This window comes from Triticum dicoccoides, chromosome 2A (genome assembly GCF_002162155.2).
Source record: "Triticum dicoccoides isolate Atlit2015 ecotype Zavitan chromosome 2A, WEW_v2.0, whole genome shotgun sequence".
Lineage (NCBI taxonomy): Eukaryota > Viridiplantae > Streptophyta > Magnoliopsida > Poales > Poaceae > Triticum > Triticum dicoccoides.
The window spans coordinates 65,283,247-65,307,881 of NC_041382.1; the positions used below are offsets into that span (position 1 = coordinate 65,283,247).

At 44.7% G+C, this 24,635-nt stretch overlaps 2 protein-coding genes across 3 annotated transcripts; both read left to right on the plus strand.

Moving 5' to 3' along the window:
• The first annotated feature begins 2,218 nt into the window (after positions 1-2,218).
• On the plus strand, positions 2,219-5,297 carry LOC119353270 (protein ENHANCED DISEASE RESISTANCE 4-like). The gene is made up of 3 exons (XM_037619864.1): positions 2,219-2,526; positions 2,662-2,832; positions 2,926-5,297. The coding sequence occupies exons 2-3, from the start codon at positions 2,709-2,711 to the stop codon at positions 4,977-4,979; spliced, it is 2,178 nt and encodes a 725-aa protein (XP_037475761.1). The 5' UTR covers positions 2,219-2,526; positions 2,662-2,708; the 3' UTR covers positions 4,980-5,297.
• Positions 5,298-10,902: 5,605 nt separating this feature from the next.
• LOC119353271 (E3 ubiquitin-protein ligase SHPRH-like) lies at positions 10,903-24,216 on the plus strand. Of its 2 annotated transcripts, XM_037619865.1 has the most exons (19): positions 10,905-11,985; positions 12,267-12,473; positions 12,914-12,975; positions 13,079-13,562; positions 14,414-14,611; positions 15,887-16,142; positions 16,598-16,841; positions 17,277-17,437; positions 17,535-18,131; positions 18,347-18,513; positions 18,670-18,883; positions 18,969-19,160; positions 20,430-20,546; positions 21,010-21,255; positions 21,406-21,571; positions 21,888-22,075; positions 22,824-22,975; positions 23,173-23,434; positions 23,516-24,216. In XM_037619865.1, the coding sequence occupies exons 1-19, from the start codon at positions 11,168-11,170 to the stop codon at positions 23,774-23,776; spliced, it is 4,992 nt and encodes a 1,663-aa protein (XP_037475762.1). In that variant the 5' UTR covers positions 10,905-11,167; the 3' UTR covers positions 23,777-24,216. The 2 variants fall into 2 exon arrangements, with proteins under 2 accessions (XP_037475763.1, XP_037475762.1); XM_037619866.1 differs by lacking the exons at positions 22,824-22,975; positions 23,173-23,434; positions 23,516-24,216 and adding an exon at positions 22,674-22,727 and having other exon boundaries at positions 10,903-11,985.
• The last annotated feature ends 419 nt before the right edge of the window (positions 24,217-24,635 follow it).

Here is a 24,635-nt window from a genome sequence, read left to right on the forward strand (position 1 = left end):
GGATTCGAACGAAGAAACGGAGATGTTAATCACAAAAAAACTGGTCGAACAATGTGTCGAGCTCATTGAGGGCAAGATGCATACTGAGAGGAGCCGAATGTACCATGGAGGTGTTCGGGCTAACTAGAGTGTCTGTGGCGGCGAGAGTATAGGGGAGAAGTGTTGTCACGCATGCTGATGGCGTTGATGGCTCGGTACGACAACGAAGATAAGGGAGGGCCGGCACGGACGAGGGGGAAGAGAGTAGAGGAAAATGGCTGGTCCAACAAGTTGCAATTTACGGTGTGTCCTCCCTATCGAGTCCGACGTGGCGAACGTGCCCGGGCTTCCCCATATCTGCCCCACTTTTTAGCTAGATATGAGGGATTCTGGTCAGCCCGGAGGTTTACCGACGCTATGTGGCGCCCACATGGTTCGTGTTTTCTTGACCGGTCGGTGACCAGACTGTCTGTCCAGGCTTACAAAGGGTTTGGAGAGCCCGGTTGTAGATGCTCTAATATCACTAGTTTACTTCAGCAGTCTCCATCGGCAACAAGTCGTTAATCCCCATTTGTGTATTTATCCTCTCCCAGTCCGTTTGGGCTACCATCAGCCATAGCGCATGATCCGGATTTGATGTCTGCGTTTGATTGGCTCTGGCTCCTATCACTGCTTTGCAGAACACATCCACGTGACAATGTGTGCTTTGGTGGGAGTTGCTCTGACTAGACACACCCATGACCCACATCTTCATCTTGGACTGAAATATATAAGTTGCACCGTGTGGAGTTAAAAAATACACTTGCCCTTTTGCTGATTTTTTCTTTTTAAGAAAAAAAGGAACATCATGGGCACACGCTCGCCTTCAACTTGGCGTTGCAGACCATGCATGGGCACACGCGGACGCGATATCTTTCCCGCCGCAGAATCGTCACGTTGTACACGACCAGGCGAATATATCCAGGGCTCCCGTGCGCAAGGGACCAGCGGCCGCGCTCCCCGTGTGGGCGGCCGTGTGGCCCCGCGGACCGAAAACAACTAGGCGGCGGTAGGTGACGACCCGCGCCGGTCGGTGGCGGTGCCATGCCAGTGCGCCTCGACTGTTGGCAGCTGCAGTTGTATGCGGGGCCACGCCAGGCGGCCGGCGCGGCACCGCCCACCGTCCACCTGCCACAGCCGTGCAACCCGGAGCTCGTCGCCGTTGACAAAAACGCGCGGCTCGCGCGCCCCGTGGCACCGAGGACGGCGACGAGAGAGAGCGTGCCGCCAAAAAACGCCTTTTTCCATCTCAAGCTCAGCCGGCGGCGCCTCATTTATTCGGCCCGCGTGACGCTGCTACGGTGTGGCGTGATGTCGCTGGCGACCGTGCCGCGCCATCTTTGGCAATTGGCGACATGGCAACGATCCTCGTTATTACGTACGTACGTGAACGGGTCGCGCGAGGCCCAACTTCCTCCGGTCGCCACCCGCGACTTTCGCCGCCACGACAAGTCCTTGTTTATACTCCACCTCACTCCGTTTTCTCACCCCTTCTTGGAGTACAGACCGAACGCCTGCTACTATTCCGTTCCGCACTGACCGGGTTGACCAAACAACGCGGCTTGGCTTGGCTTGCTTCCCTTCCGTGCGTGGAGGGTGGCCCGAAGCAAAGATAAACAAAGAACATCCCGAAAACAAACGCAGATCTAAGATTTTGTGCCCAGATGCCAAATCCATCGGAACGACGCATAGTTTACTCCTGCTGCGACCATCACGAGGCGCGCAGGGTGTCTCGAACCTGCTCGGAAAACGACGGCCCGGCGCGCGCGCGCGCTCGCAGTGCGCATGGCAATGCCAGATTTCATCCGTTTCCTTCACTTTTCCTGGTGATGGTCTCCTCCCAGCGACAGTGAGCGGGCGGGCGCGACCAGTCACCAGCACGATCACCGCGGAAAAGGGGCCACACGCGGCTCCACGGTGGACGCCCAGAAGGGCCAGCCGGGGCGCGACCAGGACGACGCGGTGGCAGCGTGACTGGCGTCGGCGACACGGTCGCCCCCCCTCGGCCCGGACGCCACTCGATCGCTCGCTCGCCAGCCAAAGCCAACGCCGAATCCCGCGGGGAGCGCACCGGTCGTCCCTGTCGTTGAAGCGGTCAGCCGCGGCCGCGCACACCAGCCCGCCTCCTTCCTCCTCCTCGCCCCACCCAGCGCATATAAATATTTCTCCGGCGCGCGCGCATCGTTTTACATGAGCTCAGCTCCTCCGTCTCCACTCCAAACCTCGCCATTATTCTATTGCTCGCAAGCCCAACAGGGACGCGTCTCTCTGCCTCCTCGCTTCCATCGCACGTAGAGTACTACAAGAAGAAGAGCCGCATCGGGCTGCCCGGTCTGGACTCCCGCGACGACTAGCGAGAGCTGCCTACATATAGCTAGCTTCCAAGGATTGGATTTGGAGGAGAGGCGGCTCGATTCCGAGGAGGAAGAAGAAGCTGCAAGAGCACGCAAAGCGGGACGTCTCGTTCTCGTCTCGAGTGGACGCCGAGGGAAAGTGGGAGATTTTGCGGTGAGTGGGTGCGCTTTCTGTTAGCTGTGCTCGAGTGCCTCCGTCCTGTTCTTCCTCCTTTCCGGAAACAACAAATTGGACGAAGAAATTGGTGCCAAAGCGCTAACGATTTTATGCTTTCATCTGTCAACGCAGGCCGCGAATTTGATTGATCGAGTGATGCTCTGGGGCCTTGTCGGCTCATGGCGATCTCGGACACCAGCGGCGGGGCTCGCCACGTGAGGTGCCCCAGGTGCCGCAGCGTCCTCCAGGAGCCCGCCGGCGTCCCCGTGTACCAATGCGGCGGGTGCGGCGCCAGCCTCCGAGGTAAATTCGAGCTCCACTCCGGTGATTGGATCTTCGCATTTCCATGTTATTTGTCCCGGGTTTCTGATTGGATTTCGTTTTCTGGTTGCGCAGCGAAACTTCCCGGCGGCGACACGCGCGGCGCGTCCGTCAGCGCTGCTCCGTCCACGGAGAGCGTCCTGCCGTCTCCTCGCCGGAGCCAGGCTCAGAGCGGCCAGTTGGGCGGCTCCGGGGATGTCGCGAGCACCAGTGGCACGACTCCTGACGCCCCGAGCACCAGCTACCGAGGCGCCGGCACGACGAGCCGACGCGAGGCCGGTGATCTCACGCCGCCGGTCGTTGAGAGGAAGGGGCGTGATCACCACCGGAGTGCCGATCAGGCGGAAGCTGCTGGCAGTTCTCAACCGCGCATCACAAGGGGTGCGGTCAGTGCTCCCAACGCCAGTGCTGCCCCGTCTTCAGCGAGTGTCCTGCCGTCTCCTCGCCGGAGCCAGACTAAGAGCAGCCACTTTGGCTCCGGGGATGTCGCGAGCACCAGCGCCCCCGCCCCGACTCCTGATGTTCGAACCACCAGCCCCCGGGACGCCGGCACGACAAGCCGACGCGAGACCGGCAGGGCCGTGGGCACGAGCGGCGATCAAACGCCAGCGAGGAAGCATCACTCCTCGGCGCAATCGCCGCCGATCGTCGAGAAGAAGGGGCATGATCACCATCACCGGAGTGCCGATCAGGAGGAAGCTGGTGGCAGCTCCGAACATCGCAGGGGGAGGGGCGCGGTCAGTGCTCCCGCCGCCGGTGCAAACTTCGCCGAGATGCGAGGTTCAGAGAGGGCACGTGATGCCGAGCCTGAAACTGATGCCGCGAGGAAGAAAAGTCCAAGTCCAAGCAGAGCGGAAGCTGCGCCAATGCCTGATCGCGCCGCGGATTCCCGGTCTGCGCCGGCAGCGGCGAGCTGGAAACGGCGAGACGATGCCGCGGCGGCGCAGGTGCCGGCTGTGACGGAGGAAAAGGCACCGAGCCCTCCTCGGCACGCGCCGCAGAAGATGAGTCCCCTCCACGAGAAGATCCTGAAGACGGTGGACGAGCTCAAAGGCGACCTCTCCGAGCTCTTCAGCCAGCCTCCGGAGGCCAAGCCAAGGACACCATCGCGTCCGCCTCGTCGTCCCAGGCAAGAAGGCCACGCCCCTCACCCGGCCGTCCCTACCAGCAGAGCTCGCCATGCCACCACCGCGGCCGCTCTGCACCACCGCGGCAACGCGGGCAAGCACGGACAGGCTACCCTCCGCGGTCTGCCGTCGCGGCGGTATCGCCGGTGCAGGGCTGACCCGTGCGGCGGCCACGACGCGCGCCCGGCAGGAGCATGCCGGCACAGCTGCTGCGACCACGTCAGGCCTGAGTGCGGCAGCTGCAGGGGGCACTGCTGCCGCCCGTCGAGAGCGCAGGAGCCCGCGCGGCCGGCCGCAGCGGAGGCCAAGAAGCGCGCGCCGCCGCCGAGGCACCACTGCCGGCCGGTCCTGAAGGGCGCGCCGTTCATCGTCTGCTCCAGCTGCTTCACGCTCGTCCAGGTGCCCGCGGGGTTCGCCGTGGCGAGCGCCAAGGTGCGCGACCTGCGGTGCGGCGCCTGCTCGGCCGTGCTCTCCTACTCCTACCGCGACCCGGACAGGAAGAAGCCCGCCGACGAGTGCAGCACGGCCGGCTCCTCCCCCGCGCGCCACGTCGGCGCGCGGCCGGACCTGTTCTCGTTCTTCGAGGACTTCGCGGCGGAGTACGGGGCGAGCAGCTACTCCACCACGGAGGACGAGCAGCCGCTGCACGTGTCGAGGAACTCGTCCTTCGACACCGTCGTCGCGGCGGGGGAGGAGGCGGCGGCGGCGCGGCGGCACAGCCACAGCCTGCACCGTCTCATGGGGTACGGCTCGGCGAGCGAGCTGCTGCTGCGGCGCTCCCCGAGCCTGTACGAGTACGGGAGCCCCGGCAAGAGGTCGACGCCGCCGTCGGACGCCAGCAGGCGGCACGACGACAGGAAGGGGAAGGGCATCTGCGTGGAGGACTTCACCGGCGACGAGGACTCGGACGACAGTTGCACGCTGAGGCGGTCGAACGGGAGAAGATCTGGCTGGACGCCCGGCCACGGGGTTCCGGCGGCGGGAGCCATCAGGATCAGGTAGCGGCAGAGGAGCTCGGCTCGTCGTATATACTGTAGAAAGAAGGTAGTTTCAGTTCAGGCCATGGAATTCTGATGGTATTTTTCGGGTGTTGGAATTCTGATAGACAGAGTGGATTGTTGTTTAGATTTACCGTTTGGTTAGATTGGTGAGGTGGTGTGCACATTTGGTTGATTTCTTCATTTTTGAGTGCAACGATGTTGCAGAAGTGTAGATACTCAGTCTCTCAATGTTGTGATTCTCAGGATAAGGGAAGATCTAGCGAAGATCTTCAGGTCCTTTCTGAAAGTTTTAACTGACCAAGTACAGTTCTAAAATCAAGTTCATTTGTTACATTAACTAGCTGAATGTTTGTAAGTTGCCACGGGGTAACAGAAAAATATACATTGACATACGAGGTTTAATTTGAAAACGTTTGTTGAACATGATGATTATCTTCTATCTTCTATATCTAAATAGCTAGCCTCATTAACATATTTCTCTCAACATGCAAGCATGACACCTCATCATTCAACATGCATAGAAAAGGCCCACCTCAACATGCAACTATGGATATTAAAAATCCACTTCAACATGCAAACATGCATGCATGAAAAATCCATTCTATTATGGTATTAAATTTAATTCTTATATAATTTTAAAAACTATTATTTCAAATATTTATGTTTCATTTAGCCAAAATCTCACTAAAATACTGCAAAAATATTCCTGCAATAACGTCTGGGGCATCATCTAGTATTTAAATAGTTAGCCCCCATTAATATATTTCTCTCAACATGCAAGCATGCCACCTCATCATTCAACATGCATGAAAAAGGCTCACCTCAACACGCAACTATGCATAATAAAAACCCACCTCAACATGCAAACATGCATGCATGAAAATTTCACCGTATTATGCTATTTACCTTTAATTCTTATATTCATACAGAACTATTATTCCAAATATTCATGTTTCACATAACCAAAACCTCATTGAAGTATTGCAAAACATTCCCGCAACAACGTGCGGAGCGTCATCTAGTTCATAGAGTGACCAAGTACAACTCTCAACATCTTTCTATCTACTTCTCCCCGGCCACCTCCATCATCTTCATCTGCCTTTGCTCTAGCGTTGTCGTTTTTTCACTACAAAAGTCGGTCATCTTTCGTCCTACCATCACATGGGCATCTTTCTAAAAATTTAACAAATCTATGAAACAATCCTCATGAATCCGAATGAGCGATTGTTTATGTATGATTTACAGATGGAATTGTTGTAGCATACTCACCTATAATGACATAACATGGCATAATTAAATTTCTAATTTGTAAGTATGAAAGACGCACTTAGAGCATCTCCAACACGCGCGCTTCGTCTCAGCACGGTATAATTCTTTTACATCGTCAAAATAGTTTTTTTATGCGCGGGAGGGACAAAGAGGTTTTTCAGATGCACAAAAACACAACGCCCAATCCGGCAGCCCCACCTGTAGCAGCGCCCACGCACACCTGTACGCTAAAGTTTTTTGTGCGCGCTCTGGAGATGCTCTTAGTGCAATGACATTTTTTTTATCTTGACTCCAACAAAGATACAGTTCGAAATTGCAAGAAACACAAAGGAAAAGATGTATATACATGAAAAAAAAAGACTAAAACAAAGATCTGGTTAACTAAAGTATCCTCCTTCCTTGAACTTATTTAGTTTCATTATGCGCACATTGCCACGTAAGGTGATTTGCACTATACAAATTTAAATGTAGCACCTGGTTGGTACGAAACAATAATCATGGTTACTCGTTTGAACCACGTTCCTCCATGGGCACCTCACACACTGCTTATCCCCACAAAGCCATATCCATATGACATCAAATGTGCGTTGCCACGGTATAACAGAAAAATATACATTGAGAGAAAATGTTTTAATTTGAAAACACGTGTTTCAGGATGATTATTCATATAGTGACAAATATCAATTCTGGATGTCTTTCTACCTACTTCTCCCCGGCGACCTCCATCATCTTCGTCTACCTTTGCTCTAGTGTTGTCGTCATTTCATTGCATAAGTCGGCCATCTTTCACCCTAGCATCAAATGGGCACCTTTCTAATATTTTAACAAATCTATGAAATAATCCTCACGAATCCGAACGAACGATTGTTGTACGTATGATTTATAGATGGAATTGTTGTTGCCTACTCAACTATAATGACAGATCATAGCATATTAAATTTCCGATTTACAATATGAAAGATGCACTTAGTGCAATGACAACAAAAAAATCTTTACTCCAACAAAGATACAGTTTGAACATGCAAGAAACACGGGGGAAAAAGATGTATATATGAAAAAGAAACTAAAACAAATATCTGGTTAACTAAAATCTCCTCCTTCCTTAAACTTATTTAGTTTCATATATGCGCACAATTGCAAAGGGAACATTGGTGCTATTAGTAGTTCAACAACAACGACAATAGAGATGCTAGCAAACACAGTATGATATAAGTAAGGTAAGAGACAAATAACCACAAGTAGAGAGTTAGGGTTAGCGATAACCGAAACTCCGAAGACAAGAATGTATCCCGACTTCCTTGGAGGGAAGCTAAGTCACCGATGAAGGGGCAGATGTTACCACGAAGGCTCGCCTATTATCCCCTTGAGATATCACCAAAAAGGCGATTCTCAACCACCGGTGGTACCCCTTGTGGTGGTCTCGAAACCTCCACAAACTATCCGGGGTTAACAACAATGAATGATTCCTCTCCGAAGAACTCCTACCAACCAGGAGTCTCCAACCTCCGAGAGTAACAAGATCAATGGGGAAATGATCAAGACTTGCTCAAATCATGACCTGCTTTGGTCCTAGCTATGCCGAGGCCATGTGTGTGCTCATTGTGTTATGTATCTTCTTGATGCCCCATTTCGTATCAATAAAATCTACCATTTATCGAAAAAAGAGGGAGAAGAAGTGGATCTATCACTTTATGGGGTTTTTCTAAAGAACTCACACAAATGCCTTGGGGGTATGGGTTTTGGTGTAGAGGAAGTGAAAGGGGGCACTTTAGGGGTCTTGGGTGTTTTGAAATGAAGTGGTCGACCCTCTTCCGGAGTGGGAGAGGGGTATATATAGGGAACGCTAAATCCGATCGTTGGAGCTGTCTATGCATTTTAAGTACCGGCCATCCCGTGATTTTCAGCGGGCTTCGGGTGATCGGAGATAGTGCACTTACTATACGTAAATGGCGCAAGTTAATAATACCAGTTTCATGTTTTAAACAAGGAGTTTGTATTCTACTTGCTAGAAATATTATTGTAATATTTGTAAAACTTTTTTGAATCTGTGATAGTAGTACTCCTTGAATATTTTGTACCATAACAGAAAAAAATACATTCTTTACACCCAACAACAAATGGTTTATTTTCATCATTTTATATGGAAAACATGTTGCACCAGACAATAATATATTGGGAGGTTCACTACTGAGACATTGACACATTGCTTCTATATGAACGACTACATTTGATGAGATTTTCTATGATATATGTTCTTTTAGAAAAGTGACATGATGATATAGGTAAACATTTTTGCTGCCCGACATAGGCCTCGGTTGCTACTCAATTATTATGTTACCCTACTATATTACAGGATAACATTTTCCATGGTATGCATGTATGCATTATCATGTTGTTTAAGTACACCAGAGTTTAAAAAACATGTATTTTTTTCTTTCCCTAATTTTTAGTTGGACCATGATTGATATCCATAGGATGCCGGAGTCTACATGAGCACCGGGAGAGTGGGAGCTTAACTGAATTGTTAGCGCGGTGCACTTCACGAACAATGTACAACGATTAAGGTGTCAACCTTGATTTTTTGGAGCAAGTTCTTACTCAACAAAGAACTACCAATGTATGAATGATATGAATATTTATAATTAAGTCACAAACTTACTCATACAATCAACGATATTTTGCAATATATCAGTATATTACCAATGCACTTATCGACCACAATACAATTTTTTTGATTTTTTTTGTGTCATTCTATCAATGGTTCAAATAGGCATGTATTTATACATTTCATTTCATGGCCTCACTGTTTTTACGCGCAACAATGTCGTTGGGTATCATCTACTCCCTCCGTTCAGAAATACTCTCTCCTTTTCGATTTATTGGGCTTATCTCATATTATTGGTTTTTCCATATTATAAGTCTTTTTTTCACTTCTTTTCACCGATGTTCACATTTTTAAGGTGCATTAAATTGATGCATGCAAGCTTTAAAAGAAACCAACCAATGCATATAACCGTTCCGACTCATTTAATGATCATCAATGCATACACTGTATTTAATGCAGATTAAAGTTTGAATAATTTTGTAAACTAGTACGAGATACTATTCCTCCACTTACCATCTAGTACCTTGGTTGATGAGATTTCAAATTTAAGCCCTGTAAACCGGAAATGAGGGAGTATAAGATGTTTAGGTTATTTCAATATAAACTACGTACAAACTGAAATGAGTGAACAAACACGCTAAAATGTATACCTATACATATTTGATTTAGAAAAAAAGTTAAAGCATCATACTCCCTCTCTCTCAGTTTACAGGGCGTGCGCGTACCTCTAGATCGTCAATTTCATCAACCAAATACAAGTCATATATCTTTACCTACTAATAAAGCGGCTACCGATTCTGGTCGTCCGTCATTAAAATTACCCTCTAAGTTAGTAGAAATTACCCACCTATGCCACCCATAAGTAGAAAAACGATCCGTTTTTTTCTTTCTTAACCCGCCACCGATAGAGCTTGGTTCATGTAAGGAAATGCCCTTACAAAATACAAACAAACCAGCCTATTGGCCTAGGTGTTTCTCCACAATCTAGGAGACCTTGGTTCGAAACCTGGTCATCCCCATTTTTGCACCCTTTTTTTTTGCGAATTTCAATTGCCGTAGTATAGAGCTACCTCGCCAAGTGTCGCTTAACAGTGTGTCTACACAGTACAATACGGCCAAAATATTCTCTTTTTAACTTTTTTTAAAGATTCAAGTATTTTTTAAAATATTCATATCTTTCAAACCCCAACTTTAAATTTCCCAGAAAATTTTGTACATTCTAAATATAATGTTATCTTCCATGTTAATTATTTTTAAAATTATTTTTATGTTGCACCCTTAATTAGTACTTTCATTTTTCTATTAAAGACATGGATGTTTCTTACTCCTTTTTTTATATGTTGCTTATTACCAGATTTTCATCCATCATTTGGTTTGTCCATTTGCACATAAAATAAAAAATGTTCACAATTTTAAAAAATGTTTGCAAGTATAAAATGTTCATGAATTCAAAAAATATTCTTGATTTTGGAAAATGTTAAAAACTTTGAAAAAGTGTTCACAATTTTAAAAAGTTCATGATTTCAAATATGTGCACGATTTTTAAAAAATGATCATGATTTTAAAAATTGTTCATGGTTCCACGAAATTGAGAGTGATAGTGTATCTCGATGATGCAACAAAGCGTGGCCATGGCCATTGAGATTATGAAAAAAAATCTCCCGTTGCAACGCACGGGCTCTTTTGCTAGTTACAAAAAATATACCAATATAAACTTTATACGTTCTATTTTCAAACGGTATAATTTTTACGTTAATTTATATTAGGATGATAAAATTGACAACCTAGATATACACGTAGGACTTGTAAAACTAAAACGGAGATAGTATATATAGTACTCTACTGCATTTGTGAACGAGGGGAGTGGTTTGTAGGGAATCTATCAAACAGTTTCATTAACCCTTCCTCGGATCTCTTCTCACGCTCACGGTTTCCAAGTCCAACACAACGCGCGTTTCATTAACCAGCATCCCAGATCACCCTCCCCGCTTTCAAAAATTAACCGCGACTGCCCCTGTTCATCTCCCCCCTCCCCCCCACACCCCATCTCCCTCCCCGTTCGCGCAAAACCCCTCTCGCGTCCCCCGGGAATAGGAAATCCACCGCGCGAAGCCTCCAATCCAATCTCCTCGGAGCCGGCCGCCGCCTCCACCGAAATCCCCGGCGCCCACCCCCCGGCCCACTGCTTCATCCCCGCGCCCCAGCCGCGAGGGATTCGGGGGATTTCGCGGCCGCCCGGCCCAATTCCGCTCCGGCGCGCAAAAACCCTCGCCCCAATGCCCCGGCGGGCCGCCGCCTGAGCCCGCCGCCGCAGCATGGGGAGGACCAAGTCGCGGCCGTCGCGGGCGAGGGGGCTCGGCGCCTGCGCCGCGGAGCCCGACGCGCCGAGCCCTAGCGGCGCCGGCTCCTCCAAATCGAAGCGCGCGGCCAAGGGCGAGGCGAGGAGGGACGTCCTCGTGGAGGCGGGCGGCGGCGCGAGTGGTGGCCCCGTAGACGACCGCCGCGACCTCGCCGAGCTGGTCCTCCGCGACGTGACGCTCGGGGGCGAGGGCAAGTTGGAGGGGGCCGGCCCCGGGGCGCCGGGAGATGGGTCCTCGGGGAACGGGGGGAGGCCCTCGCTGCGCCTGCGGGTGCGGGACGCGCCGGAGGACGGGTTCAGGCTGGGCCACTGGCCCGTGGTGCCGTCGGAGTGCGTGCTCTTGGAGTATCACGCAGAGGAGCTTGGGGGCGGCGCGTTTGTCTCGGGCTGCTTTGATGGCCCTGACGAAGGTGTATCCGGCCTTGCCCATTTGGTCAGCTTGGGGTTCATGACGCTGCGGGTTTGGGAGTATAGCTCATTGCCGAGTGACGGTGATGATTTGACGCCGGCCATAGTGCTCCGGGTCAGAGTGGAGGTGACGGACCGGGCTTTCGATGTGTGTGGATCGCTGCTGGAGGTCGCGAGGCAGCCCTGGAGGAAGAGCTTGATGAATGTGATGGCCTGGGTTCGCCCCGAGGTCACCACGTCGGCTGTCATGTATGGGATGGATGGTCTAGTTCCAGCGATGGACGGTGATGATGAGTGTGACTTTGCCCCGAAGAGCGACTCACAGTTTGATCTTGCTGCTTTCTACGAAGCCGTTAAGCCTTCGATGTGCGTGCCTCACATTCTCATGATCTCATGTCTTGGTTATTAGGAAACAGTTGAGGCAATTATTCTGAACTTTTATCTGTGAACTTCATGAAGTATGTGAAAGTATCCACACCAAAAATAAACTACTTTCTGCTGTCAGTATGGCATACATATGCTGGCTTGGTGGAAATGTTTGGTCATCTGCGATCTTGAGTCATACAGAACAAAGTTATATGTATTATGATAGCACCATTCTCTTTATCGCTGTTATATGATGGTTTTTTCTTACTACTTGTTGACAGGGATGCAGAGCTACTGAAAGATGAGCTTCCTGATTTACTTCCTCATCTCAGACCATACCAACTTCGTGCAGCAAATTGGATGGTTCAGCGTGAAAAGGGAAATACAACTGTTCCATCACCCAATGAGGACTATGTTCATCATGCACCCTATTGTGTTCCCATAGATTTTATTAGCAAGCATTCGAGGATGTTCTACAATCCCTTCAAGTAAGGGTCCAATGCACATCACTTGTACTTCCCTCAATATTGCTGTGCTTTCCTTCAATGCAGATTGGCATGTTTGAACTACAGTTACATTAATTATCCCTGCACGCATGTAAGGAAAATTAATGGTAATATGGTTTTATGCTGGGTGATGTTGGGTAGTGTTGCCCAAAGGAAAGAAGTGTGTTTGTGGTCTAGTATGTTGAGATTCTTCTGGGTATCAAGGTTTGGCTTGATTTAGGATAGCTGTAGGCTATTAGGATATGGCGGCGAAACTTCTTAGACTCCTATACACATTAGTATTTGTTTTGCATATTTATTGTCTTATTACTCAGTTGTTCTTTTTCCAAAAATATATTATTTCCAATTCTTTGGATTTGGAACACATTTGTTCCTACAGCATCCTTGAATGGTTCAGTTTTATGTAATCTGTCACTTTGCAGCGGAAATGTTTCATTGCAACCAGAGCCTTCTCCACCTCATGTCTCTGGGGGGATTTTGGCTGGTATGTTGATTCTAAGTGTTTGGAAATAATTGCAGTGCACTAATGTTTTGGGCACTAAGTATATTCATCACTAATTTTCCTTTTTGTGGCTAAATAATTACAGATGAAATGGGCTTGGGTAAAACTGTTGAGCTTTTGGCTTGCATTTTTGCCCATCGTAGCACATTTTCCGTAGATCGTTCTGTCTCTCGAACCAGAAAAGAAATAGATCTGATAAGTAGGCAGAAAAGAGATAGAGTTGAATGCATTTGTGGGGCTGCAAGTGAAAGTTCTGCATACAAAGGGATATGGGTCCAATGTGACATTTGTGATGCTTGGCAACACGGTGATTGTGTTGGTTACTCACCCAAGAAAGGCTTAACCTTTGACGATGATGATGTGTTGTCAAGGAATGAAAAAGGCACCATGAAGTCTAAAAGTAGAAGGCAGAAGAGAGCCAAGTTTTCTATTGCAGAGACGGACGAACACTACATTTGTGCGGTATGCTTGGAACTTGCTGAAGCAGCTCAAACTACTATTTTCAGTCATGCTACATTGATAGTATGCCCGTCACCGATATTGGCACAGTGGCACTCCGAGATTACCCGGTATGGTTTCTCCTGTCCAAACAATAGCTGCTCAGTATTGTCTCTAGTTCTTGAAGGAATAGCAGACCTGAATTTTCCGAAGTTCGTAGTGATTTTTTTTGAACATAAAAAGGACCGTAGAAAAGGCTCCTACTGACATATATTAACACCAAGAATTGTTACAGACTAGTTACATGGTATATTGGTCATCACAACCCCTCCCCCCCCATCAGTCAGGGGAGTAGTTGCAAGAACCACAAGCACAGGGAAATAAAAGTAAGTTTTTTAGTGATACAAGTCTAGGAGATGGAATTAGTAAGAGAGGAAATGAACTGCACTAAGCTGGGCTTGACCCTATCGTAGTGATTTTTCGAACCCACACCACTCATCGGAAAACTTAAAGCATGTGCCTGACCATTTGACCATTCTATATGCTATTTTCCTAATTTCAGATGCATATCTCTTCGATTGGAACGTAGAATGTTGATTTTGTTCTGTTTTAACCGTGCCAGTCCCATGACTTCCACTTCACTGCTTTTAATCGGATCATTGTAGAAATTCTGCAACTTTGAGTTGAAATCCTTTCCCTGTGTCTGTAGGAATTAAGGGTGCTCATGACAAAAAAAAATGTTTTTTCATAACAAAATAAATACGTTACATATTTTGGAAGAAGTTCTCAACGGTTAAGAACAATTTGTTCATGTGCAACAGATTTTGCTAGACCATTCCAGTGCAGTATAATCTATGCGTATAACTGAAGCTGCAAGTGCCTTATCCAGTCTTGATTATTCCAATGCTTACTGGTACCTCCTTAGTTCAGCGATTATCTGCATATGCTGATAGTGCTGACTGTTAAGTTCCTTTTCTCTTAGACACACAAGGCCAGGATCTCTGGACGTTCGCATTTATGAAGGTGCAAGGAACTTCTCAGCTTCTAACCAAAGAAATGATCTGACTGAAATAAGCACTGCTGATGTTGTTTTGACAACTTATGATGTCCTAAAAGAAGATCTATCTCATGATTCTGATCGGCATGATGGTGATCGCCGTTTCTTGAGATTTCAGAAGAGGTAATGTTTAATTTTTGCACCGAAGCTTGGCCATACTTAAGATCAACCTACACGGCAATCTGAATACTTGGTTAATATTTGTCCTTAACTGAAAAGAGGTATTGTCCCCTTCACTCTAGACATTCTGTAGCGATCACCATTTATTCAGATTTCAGAAGAATTAATGTTTATTTTTCACACCGAAGCTTGGCCATACTTGATCAACTTATTCTGTTACTCCCTCCGTCCGGGTTTATTAGGCCTCTTAGCATCACAAGCATGTCCACTTTTATAAGGCCCCGTGTTGGAAAGGTGCATGCATGCAACCATTTCATTGGTTACATTGAAAGGTATTGTTGTTGGTGCCATGGCTGAAAAATTAATACACTTCATGTGTGTTTTTTCATTGGCTGCATGCATGTGAGAGAGTGCATTGAGAGTGGAGTGAAAGAATTAATGTGAGCAAATTACTATGTGTCTTGGTCTAAGAGAAGTTGTCTTTAGGCCTAATAAACCCGGACGGAGGGAGTATTTTGAAAGTTGACTTATATGACAATCTGAACCTCAGTTAATATGTGTACTTAACTGAGAAGGGGTTTTGTCCTCTTTATTCTAGACATTCTGTAGCGCCTGCCACCTTCAGTATCACATTTCCAGTTTAATTGCCGTTTCACTTGCATATATAACCCTTGTCGACCCAAGACATGCACCTCTGCTTAATCCCTTCTACATGAAGTGAGGGTGCAATTGTAAACAAGATGCTGCGAATACATGGCCACCCCATGTTGGGCAGCTGTTAGCCTCTTTGAGACGCAGGGTGTTACACATTCATCATAGCACTTTAGGTCGTATGGTTACTTGGAAGCAGGGGCAGCAAGTCTCTGTTCTGTGTTCGTCTGGTTGTGGTGGCAGGGTTGGATGCTCACACTTCTATCTTTTATTTTTATACAAGTGCTCTTTATTGTGTTGTGTTGTGTTGAGTTATCATTTTCGGGTTTCAAAATTGTGAATTTATAATATCTCTATTGGTCTTGCATGACCTGAATGTGGAATCTTGCTACACCTGACAATGTTAGCATTAAAATATAATTAACTTGAGCTTTTATTCTGTTTATAATTATGGTATACTGATAATAGCTGAAATAGAAGCGAACTAGCTTATTTGGTCTGAGTATTCCATTGAATGCTTGCAGTCTTATATGCATTGCATGGCTTAACACATTAGGCCCACCAATCATTCAATAGTATGGAAATAACTATGGCTTAACTTCTACTGAACTCTTATTACACACTTAGGTACCCTGTCATTCCAACTGTCCTAACAAGGGTCCACTGGTGGCGGCTTTGTTTGGATGAAGCTCAGATGGTAGAGTCCAGCAAAACTTCTGTTACTGAGATGGCGATGAGGCTAAATGCGCAACACCGTTGGTGTGTTACAGGAACTCCAATACAACGCAGGCTTGATGATCTCTTTGGCCTTCTACGTTTTCTCAGAACAAGTCCATTTGACACATATAGGTGGTGGGTGGACGTTATTAGAGACCCATATGAGGTACATTGACTGCCAGTGGTATCTGCAAGCATTTAATACATCTTTCGTAATACCGCAGTTGCTCTAACTGTTGACAAAAGAATAAACATAATACTGTATTATTTATCATTCTTAGAAATATTAATCACTGATAGTGAAAGAAGTTGCACACATGTCATTGATTCTGAGTGAGGCACCAATAGCCTATAAACCTAGGATGGTATGAATTTTACTGTTAGATCATAAGGTAATTGCTCATCTGTAGGCTCATATAATTCAAAAACATGCATGAATGATGAACATCTTTGAAGAACTGTAAAACCTGATTAAAGAATGCCAATCTTAGTGTAAATTTGTTGCTTGGCATAGCAATATATGAATGAAAGCCATGATGGAAGCTTTTTTCAACATTGGTTCCTCAAGATGGTTGGATTAATTAATCCTTTTCACCTTTTCCTCATTGAATTGAACTGCAGAGGGGAGATATGATAGCTATGAATTATACACACAAGTTCTTCAAGGAAATCATGTGGCGCTCCTCTAAAATTCATGTCTCGCGGGAATTACAGCTGCCTCCACAAGAAGAGTGTTTCTTGTGGCTCATCTTTTCTTCAATTGAAGAATATTTCTATCAGAAGCAGCATGCAACTTGCATGGACCATGCACATGAAATTATTAAACGCTTAAGAAATGATGCCAACAGAAGGGAACTAACATCAGGTACTTTGTCCACTATATCAATTATTTTCTGGTTGCTAGATTGATACTGCAGGACAGGATTTAAAAAATTCCATATCTTTTCTGTTGTTTTTCTTTAATTGTTGTATTTAGAGGGAAATAACTATAGTCTAAAGGATATGTCTGCAAGATCTGCATCTTTTCTTGTTTAATTTTCTCTTAAATGTCATGCCTATGAGATAGTTTCTGTCAGAAATTTCCTTTTTCAGTTACTTTTTCCATGTGTGCACTCGAACAAAGCAATCACATGTACTACACACCCTGAAGGGCTGTGTTAAAGGTGTTATTCAGTTGCTGTTCATGACCACAAATTCACAGTACTGTTAAAGGTGTTAATTCAGTTGTTGTACAGTTACCGTGCTATCCCTCTTTGTTTAAAAAAAACTGAAACTGATTTAACCTTTTGTTGTTTTGTAGATTCAAATGCTTTATCAAATGCGTACCTCTCCAACAACGACACTGCCAAACTTCTAGTCCCACTGCTCAAGCTTCGGCAGGCCTGTTGCCATCCGCAAGTGGGGAGTTCTGGTCTCTGCTCTCTGCAACGTACTCCTTTGTCCATGGATGAAATTTTACAGGTGAACGACCAATTTTACCTCCCCAATTGGCAGCTAATTATTTTTGTAAAATTGCGTGATTTTGTGCTTAAGTTTTTCATGATCCTTTTCTATCCAGGTTCTTATTGGTAAAGCAAAAGTTGAAGGGGAGGAAGAACTTAGAAAAGTTGTTGTTTCCCTGAATGGTCTTGCTGGAATTGCTATCATTGAACAAAAGAACCAAGAAGCTATCTCTTTGTACAAAGAAGCACTAGATTTAGCTCGCCAAAATTTTGATGATTTCCGTGTTGACCCGTTGTTGAATCTTCATATCAACCACAATCTTGCGGAGCTGCTCAGAACTAGTTCTGAATATTTGCATGAATGCACACCAAAAATACAACCTCCTGTTGTCTACTACAGACGTAAAAGAAAGGAAACTAGCCATGCGGATTCAGATCTACGTGGTGTAAAGCGAAATAAGATATCCGAGAACATCGGCTCAGTTTTGGCAGCTGGTAGTCCTGAAACCTCTGAGTACAAAAATGTTGTTGGACAAGCATCCATAAGTGTGGAGTTGGATGCAGAGAATCGTACTGGATGCCACTTGTCATCTGAGTGTTTTGCTGATGGTTGCTTGAGAAAGAAATGCAACACACTCAAAGAAAAATATTTATCAGTTTTTACTACAAAGCTATTAATAGCACAGAAAGATTTCAGTGCATCATTTGAAGAGGTTGGTCTCTTCACTTTATTGTTATTTTCTGGGTTGCGACTTGCAACATGTGATTTTGATCCACGTCTTATCTTCCTTGGAATGTTCTATGTAACATTCTTGTGTGTTTCAGATCTTGCTTAGTGCTCTATAAGCACGACGTTTGCCTCTACTCTAGTTCTTACAGTTATCTAGACTAAATTTATCACTGTTTTCTAATGACTGCCTGCCTCTAGGTCACAACTCTTAATAAAGAACTACGAAATCAGGGTATGGGCTGGTGGCTATACGCTTTGGATTGCATTGAAAAGAATAAGGATGATACTGATGAGCTTTTTAAGAAGATTGATAGTTTATCCACCAAGAGCACCACTGGCTTGGGCACAGGGGCGATATCGTCCAGGTCAGCACTAAAACTGGTTCAATTTTTTTCTTGAATCTTATGCTGGTTTATTTTTGAAGGAAGTTGCAGTAGCTTAACTATTTAGGAATTAGAATCACTAAATTAAAATATTATTAGTATTTGATGGATAACATGGTTGTTTTATTCTATGCATAGGGTTAAAACTATTGCTGGCTTGAAGTATACTATTCAAGCTGGTATTGACTCCCTGGAAGGTTCAAGGCAACAATTAATGGGTAGGCTATTGGAAATTAACAAAACAATGGATAACCCAAGGGACGAGGACATTGAGAGTCAGAGATATTGTCCAAAGTGCTATGATGGTACTGGTTCTTTGTGCATCCAGTGTGAATTAGATGGGCTGTCTCAGGTAATCTTGTATGATCGTGCTCTTCAATGTATTCTAGGTAAAATGAAATTAATAATGTATTTATCAATCTCATGATTTTTTCTAGGGGTATGAGGCACGACTCTTTGTTGTTAAGAAATCGAACAATGATTCTGTTATTGCTTCAGTAGATGAAGCACGGGATGTACAGAGGCGAAACTATGAGTTGAATCACTTTTTCCGTAACAAAAAAACTAATGAAGGATCTGAAGTTGGTGGCAACAATGATAATCCAAGATCTGTTCGGGAAAATATACAGGTGACTTTTGTTCCATCCTTATTCAGATGATTGTCATGTCTTTCATTTGCTGATATAGCTCAATACTTGTCAGTTAGAATACCCTTTTGACCTTTGTTCATCCATCTTTGTATTGCACCGAGTATTCCCTTTATTCCCTTCTACTAGGAACTATTAAGTTTCATGCACCAACAAGCAGAACCAAAACCCTGAACTGAAGGTCTAAACATGGACAAAAGGAGGGAAATCAATTATTATTTTTATTTAAATTGTGAATGCCAAGACTTGAACCCAAGAACTCTTGGCTACGATACCATATTACCAGTAGAACCAAAAGTCCGAACTGATAGGGAAGGTTGGGCACTATGCATATACTTCAACTCCTCACATCTGGCTCGATAAGCCCTAAACATGGACAGGAAGAGGGCAATCAATTTTTTATTTAAATTGCGAAATCAGAGACTTGAACCCAAGACCTTTTGACTCTCGTATTAAGTTTCATGAACCGTCAAAAGTAAAACCAGAAGTCCAAACTGATGGAGAAGGTTGGGCGATCTGCATATACTTCAACCAATGCACTTGTTAAGATCTGCAGCCATGGCGCAGTTCAGGCTGCACCTGTGTATCTGCAGCGACCATGGAGCACCATTGCAAGAGTTGAAGGGGTGGAGCCATGACCGGCTTTTGAAATTTGAAAGTCAGGAGGATGGATATTGGGAGGGGTGGTTGATGGAGGGTGGGTATTGAGGAGGAGCGGTGGCAGGGAAAAATTGCTTGGCGAATTGACTGGCTGGTTATTATCATAGTAAAAATATTGTGTCCTACCAAGTACTCCCTCTGTCCCAAAATAAGTGACTCAACTTTGTACTAACTTTAGTACAAAGTTGAGTCACTTATTTTGGGACGGAGGCAGTACTTGTAAAATATTCTCCCATCCAAAACACGAGTGATGCGGTGGCTTTTTGGTTTGACTGAGCTGTGCCAAAATCAAAGATGGTCTGTATGTCCTAGATGGATGATGGGGATTGGGATAGAGCTGGGAGAGTGAACTTGTCGCCACCACCACCAACTCCAGTTTATAAAGTAGTAGAGATAAGGGACATGATTTGGTTTAACTTCTTTTTAACTAGAATTTTTCTTCTTCTATCGTCTATCTTCAGTTAAACCTGTCATTTAAGGAGTTAAAAGTGTTCAACTATTTATCTATTATTATTATGTTTTTATAGAACATTATTTATTATGCTGCTTAGAACACATCATTATAGTTTTATATGCTGCCTCTCTTTACAGGTCTACAGGCATCCTTCTCAAACCGAGACTGCTCTAAGGGCTATTCGAACCCACTCAAGGAGAGTATTGGGAAAGCAATATGTTGAAATTGCTAAGAAGCATTTACTTCTTTTTGAGGTACATCATAGTTTGTAGATTGACGCCTTCTCTTCTGGCATGATGGTCATTTCAATGACCATCAGTAAATGCTAGCACTTCGGATTATTCTACCGTAGCATAAGGAATAGCAAATACAAGAAGCCCGCGAATAGTATATGAGTACCTTTTCCTTTAAAAAGCGATATTTGGTCATGTCATGATTTTTTATCAGAGAAAGAACACTTGTTTTGAGCCACTACTACTGAGCCTGTTACCATGTAAAACCTGCTACATCTTGTTTGATGATCAATTGCATTTGGTAATATCTGAGAAAACATCAAGGGGAGATAAAGGCCAATTCAATTAGCCATCATTTTAGGAACCTTGCCATATGTCAAAGCTTAAAATCTTGCTTGCTTTGTTCTGTATATTTAGTTCAAATTTGAAAGGTTCAAAAAGTATCCTGGGCTAGGACATTCTCTGATTATGATTGTTAATTTAGGCTATGCGCAAGGAGTTTTCTCTTGCAAGGAGTTTGTCAATTGCTCAGAACCAATTATTGCGTGCTCATGATGAGATCAAGATGTCTATCTCACGGCTGCAGCTCAAAGAGAATGATGATGAGCCCAGTGCTGTCAATATTGTAACCAGAGAAGAGCTTATTCCATACAACGTGCAGTTCACAAGTGACAAGTTCTTGGCTCTAACATCTTTAGCTCGTATAAGAGGCCAACTCCGGTACTTGAAGGTAACATAATCACTACTACTGCCCTGCTGTCAACTTGATATTATGGCCTGTCATCATATCTTCCCGAAAACCGAACTATTTTCAATCTGGATAACACCTGAATCATTTCTTTTAAATCTACTTATATGTTGCATTTCCCTTTACTTTTAGGGATTGATGCTGCCCAAGTCAGGCAACACTGTTGCTACAGCGACTTCCTTCCCTGCCACAGAGCAAATTGGTTCTGAGATTAGCAATGAACCATGCCCAGTTTGTCAGGAGAAAATTCTCGAGCAGAAAATGGTTTTCCAATGTGGCCACTCCATGTGTTGCAAGTGTGAGTACCCAAGTTATCTCCTCAAAATTTGTTTACAAGTGATACTGTATGTAATCTTTGCTTAAATTTACCTCGGTTGAAGTATACATTAACTGGTGCAGTTAATGCTTCTGCCCCTCTATTATTGGCTGTTTACAATGTGTTTGCCTGCATGCTGTACTAATGGACTTCATTTTTGCAAATCCAACCGCAGTGCCTTTTTTTTGTGAAAATTGCAACCCTGTCTTGGCAAACCATTGATTATTCATCTCATATGTCCATTTGATGTATAATAAACACTTTACCTTCACTAAATTTATCTCCTCGTTCTTCTCAGGCTGTTTGTACCTGACAGATCGAGCTGCTGGGAAGCACAAAAAATGGATTATGTGCCCTACATGCCGTCAACGTACATATCTTGAGAATGTTGCTTTTGTGGTTGAGAAACAGAGTGAAAATGCTGATAAACAAGCTGATGATTTGACAGAAGCCGCTATTTCTGTCCAAGGCTCATACGGAACAAAGGTTTCATTCAATTTGCTTACTTATGGCCATTCTACTGTTGTGTGTTTCAAATTTATAGTTTCTTTTTGTTTGCCCATTTGTAATAATGTTATACGGAAGGCTACAGTTAATGCCTGTGTGCAACAACAAGTAACCTTTTGCACTAACCATTCTATCAGACTGAGTTGCTTATCACTTAATTCTTGGCCAAGTACATAGTTTGTTCTGCAATTAATTTATCTGAGAGTTTACGTAAAAAGTGATTTATCTGAAAAGTTGGACAAATCTATCCATAACCTCAGAGTTTCTAGATATGCACTTCATATTTGTGCTCAGGGAGTAGAGTTCGTGCTAAGCGAATGCACGTGCTGTTATATAAACTTTAGCAGAATCACATGTTGTTTCCATCTGTCTGAATCTCATGAACTGTTGTATTTCCATCATGAGCAATGGACAGGAGTTGAGCCTGGGTTTAAAGGAAAAAAAAACAGAATCACATGTTCATATGCCATGAACCTCATGGAGCTGTCCAACTGAGGCTTGTTTAATTAATAACTATGTGTTCAAGTTGGCTACAATAACTCTGTCAAATATTTTTGTTCTCTTTACTTGGACTAAGATTGAAGCTGTGACAACTAGCGAAATTACAGGTTCATAGGCCATGTACCTCACCAAGCTGTCCAACTCAGGCTTGTCTAATTAGTAAATACGTGTTCAAGCTGGATGTGATAACTAATGGAATCTTTTTTGTTCTTTTACTTGGACTAAGATTGAAGCTGTGACAAGAAGAATTTTGAAGATCACTTCCAGTGATGGGGAAGCCAAAATACTTGTTTTTTCAAGTTGGAATGATGTCCTTGATGTATTAGAGCATTCCCTTGCTGCTAACAATATATCTTATGCTCGGATGAAAGGAGGAAGGTGAGATACGTGTAGCCCAGCCCATACATGCTTTAATTATTTGTCTCACTGCTGAGTTCAATAATTCTATTATGATATTAGATATCTTGAAGTCATCTTTTCTTTTCTTTTCTCTTGTTCTGCTCCCAGTTGTGCTGCTAGTCGTTACTGATCTTATAGACAATGCCAGTTGCTTAATGAAGTTCATTTTCCTTCAGAAAATCACAATTGGCGCTCTGTCAATTTAAAGGCCTGGAATCCAGTATAAATGGAGAGAAAACGAAGAAGGCAGTTTCCAAAACACGGCCTGTTCAAGTATTGCTAATGCTTATCCAGCATGGCGCAAATGGTCTGAATCTACTGGAAGCACAGCATGTGATTCTACTGGAACCATTACTAAACCCATCAGCTGAGGCACAAGCTATCAGTAGGATCCATAGAGTTGGGCAAGACAAGAGCACATTCATCCACCGATTTATAGTAAGCACCACATCCTATGCTCATTTATTTCATTGAAAGTATTCTTGGAAAGAAAAAACTCATAGAATTGCTGGTGTTCAGGTGAAGAAAACAATAGAAGACAGCATATACAAAATGAACAGGGGCAGAAATGTCTGCTCCACGATCAAACGCAAGTCAAAGAACTTCAAAGACGAGCTTGCTCTGACGCTGAAGGATGTCGAGTCACTGTTTCCGGTGGCAACACCTGATCAACCTCCAGAGGAGGACGATAAGGATCACGGTGATAGCCTGAGGAGTTTACCTCCGTCTGTTGCTGCGGGGTTGGCTGCTGAAATGAGGGCTATCAATGGAGCAACATGATTAACCACCATTAAGTTAACAGAGGTAGTCTTGGTCTAACCGGAAATTCCAGTGCTCGTCTGAATCTCGAGGTTACAGTAGACGACACTAATTTTAGACGAATGTAGACGGTATGGTCATGAAGTTCTGGCATCACCGATTGAATGGCGTAGAGCACTGGTGCCTGTGTGGCCGTTTATGAAGACGGTGAACTTGTACTCCCTCCATAAAGAAATATAAGAGTGTTTAGATCACTACTTGTGATCTAAATGCTCTTATATTTCTTTACAGAGGGAATTCTTTGTCATGTGTCGTGAACCATCTCATTTTCTATCTTTGTCATGGTGATTCTGCCATACAAGTTGTGTCAGGTGTACTATTTGCATGAACGTAGCATGTACAGTATATTTGTTTTAGAACTACCGCAGGCAGCATGTACAGTTTGTGTCATTGATAGCGTATTTTAAGCTTGAGCACCCTGGGTACGCCCACTTGTGACCGCGGTTGTCGACTTGCGTCGGGTATTCGGCTGTGCAAGTGGACACGGCAGATGGGCAACATTGTTTTCTTTTGCCTTGCGGACATGGAGTATATATATTTCTTAAGCACAAATGCACCTGAATGAACAGTAAATCCGATGGAGAACAGTAAAACAATAGAAAAATCATTTTTTTTTGTGTATGAACATCAACTGAAGTTCTAACTTCCTGCCAAATTTCACTTTGAAAAGACAGCCATGGAGGCCTGTACAAAAAGCAAAATTCCGGATTCTGCATATTTTCTGCACACACCTCTACGGATGTTTTTTTGGGGCGTAATTTTGCAGCATGTTAGAAAACTTGTTGATGTTCATACACAAAAAAAAGTTAAGTTTTTATTT

Bases quoted from the DNA above. Each gene is read 5' to 3' on its own strand.
- LOC119353270 (XM_037619864.1), top strand. From the start codon at position 2,709: ATGGCGATCTCGGACACCAGCGGCGGGGCTCGCCACGTGAGGTGCCCC. The intron at 2,833-2,925 runs GTAAATTCGAGC...CTGGTTGCGCAG, and splicing joins GTGCGGCGCCAGCCTCCGAG to CGAAACTTCCCGGCGGCGAC.
- LOC119353271 (XM_037619865.1), top strand. From the start codon at position 11,168: ATGGGGAGGACCAAGTCGCGGCCGTCGCGGGCGAGGGGGCTCGGCGCC. The intron at 14,612-15,886 runs GTAATGTTTAAT...TTACACACTTAG, and splicing joins TTCTTGAGATTTCAGAAGAG to GTACCCTGTCATTCCAACTG. The intron at 18,132-18,346 runs GTTGGTCTCTTC...GCCTGCCTCTAG, and splicing joins TCAGTGCATCATTTGAAGAG to GTCACAACTCTTAATAAAGA.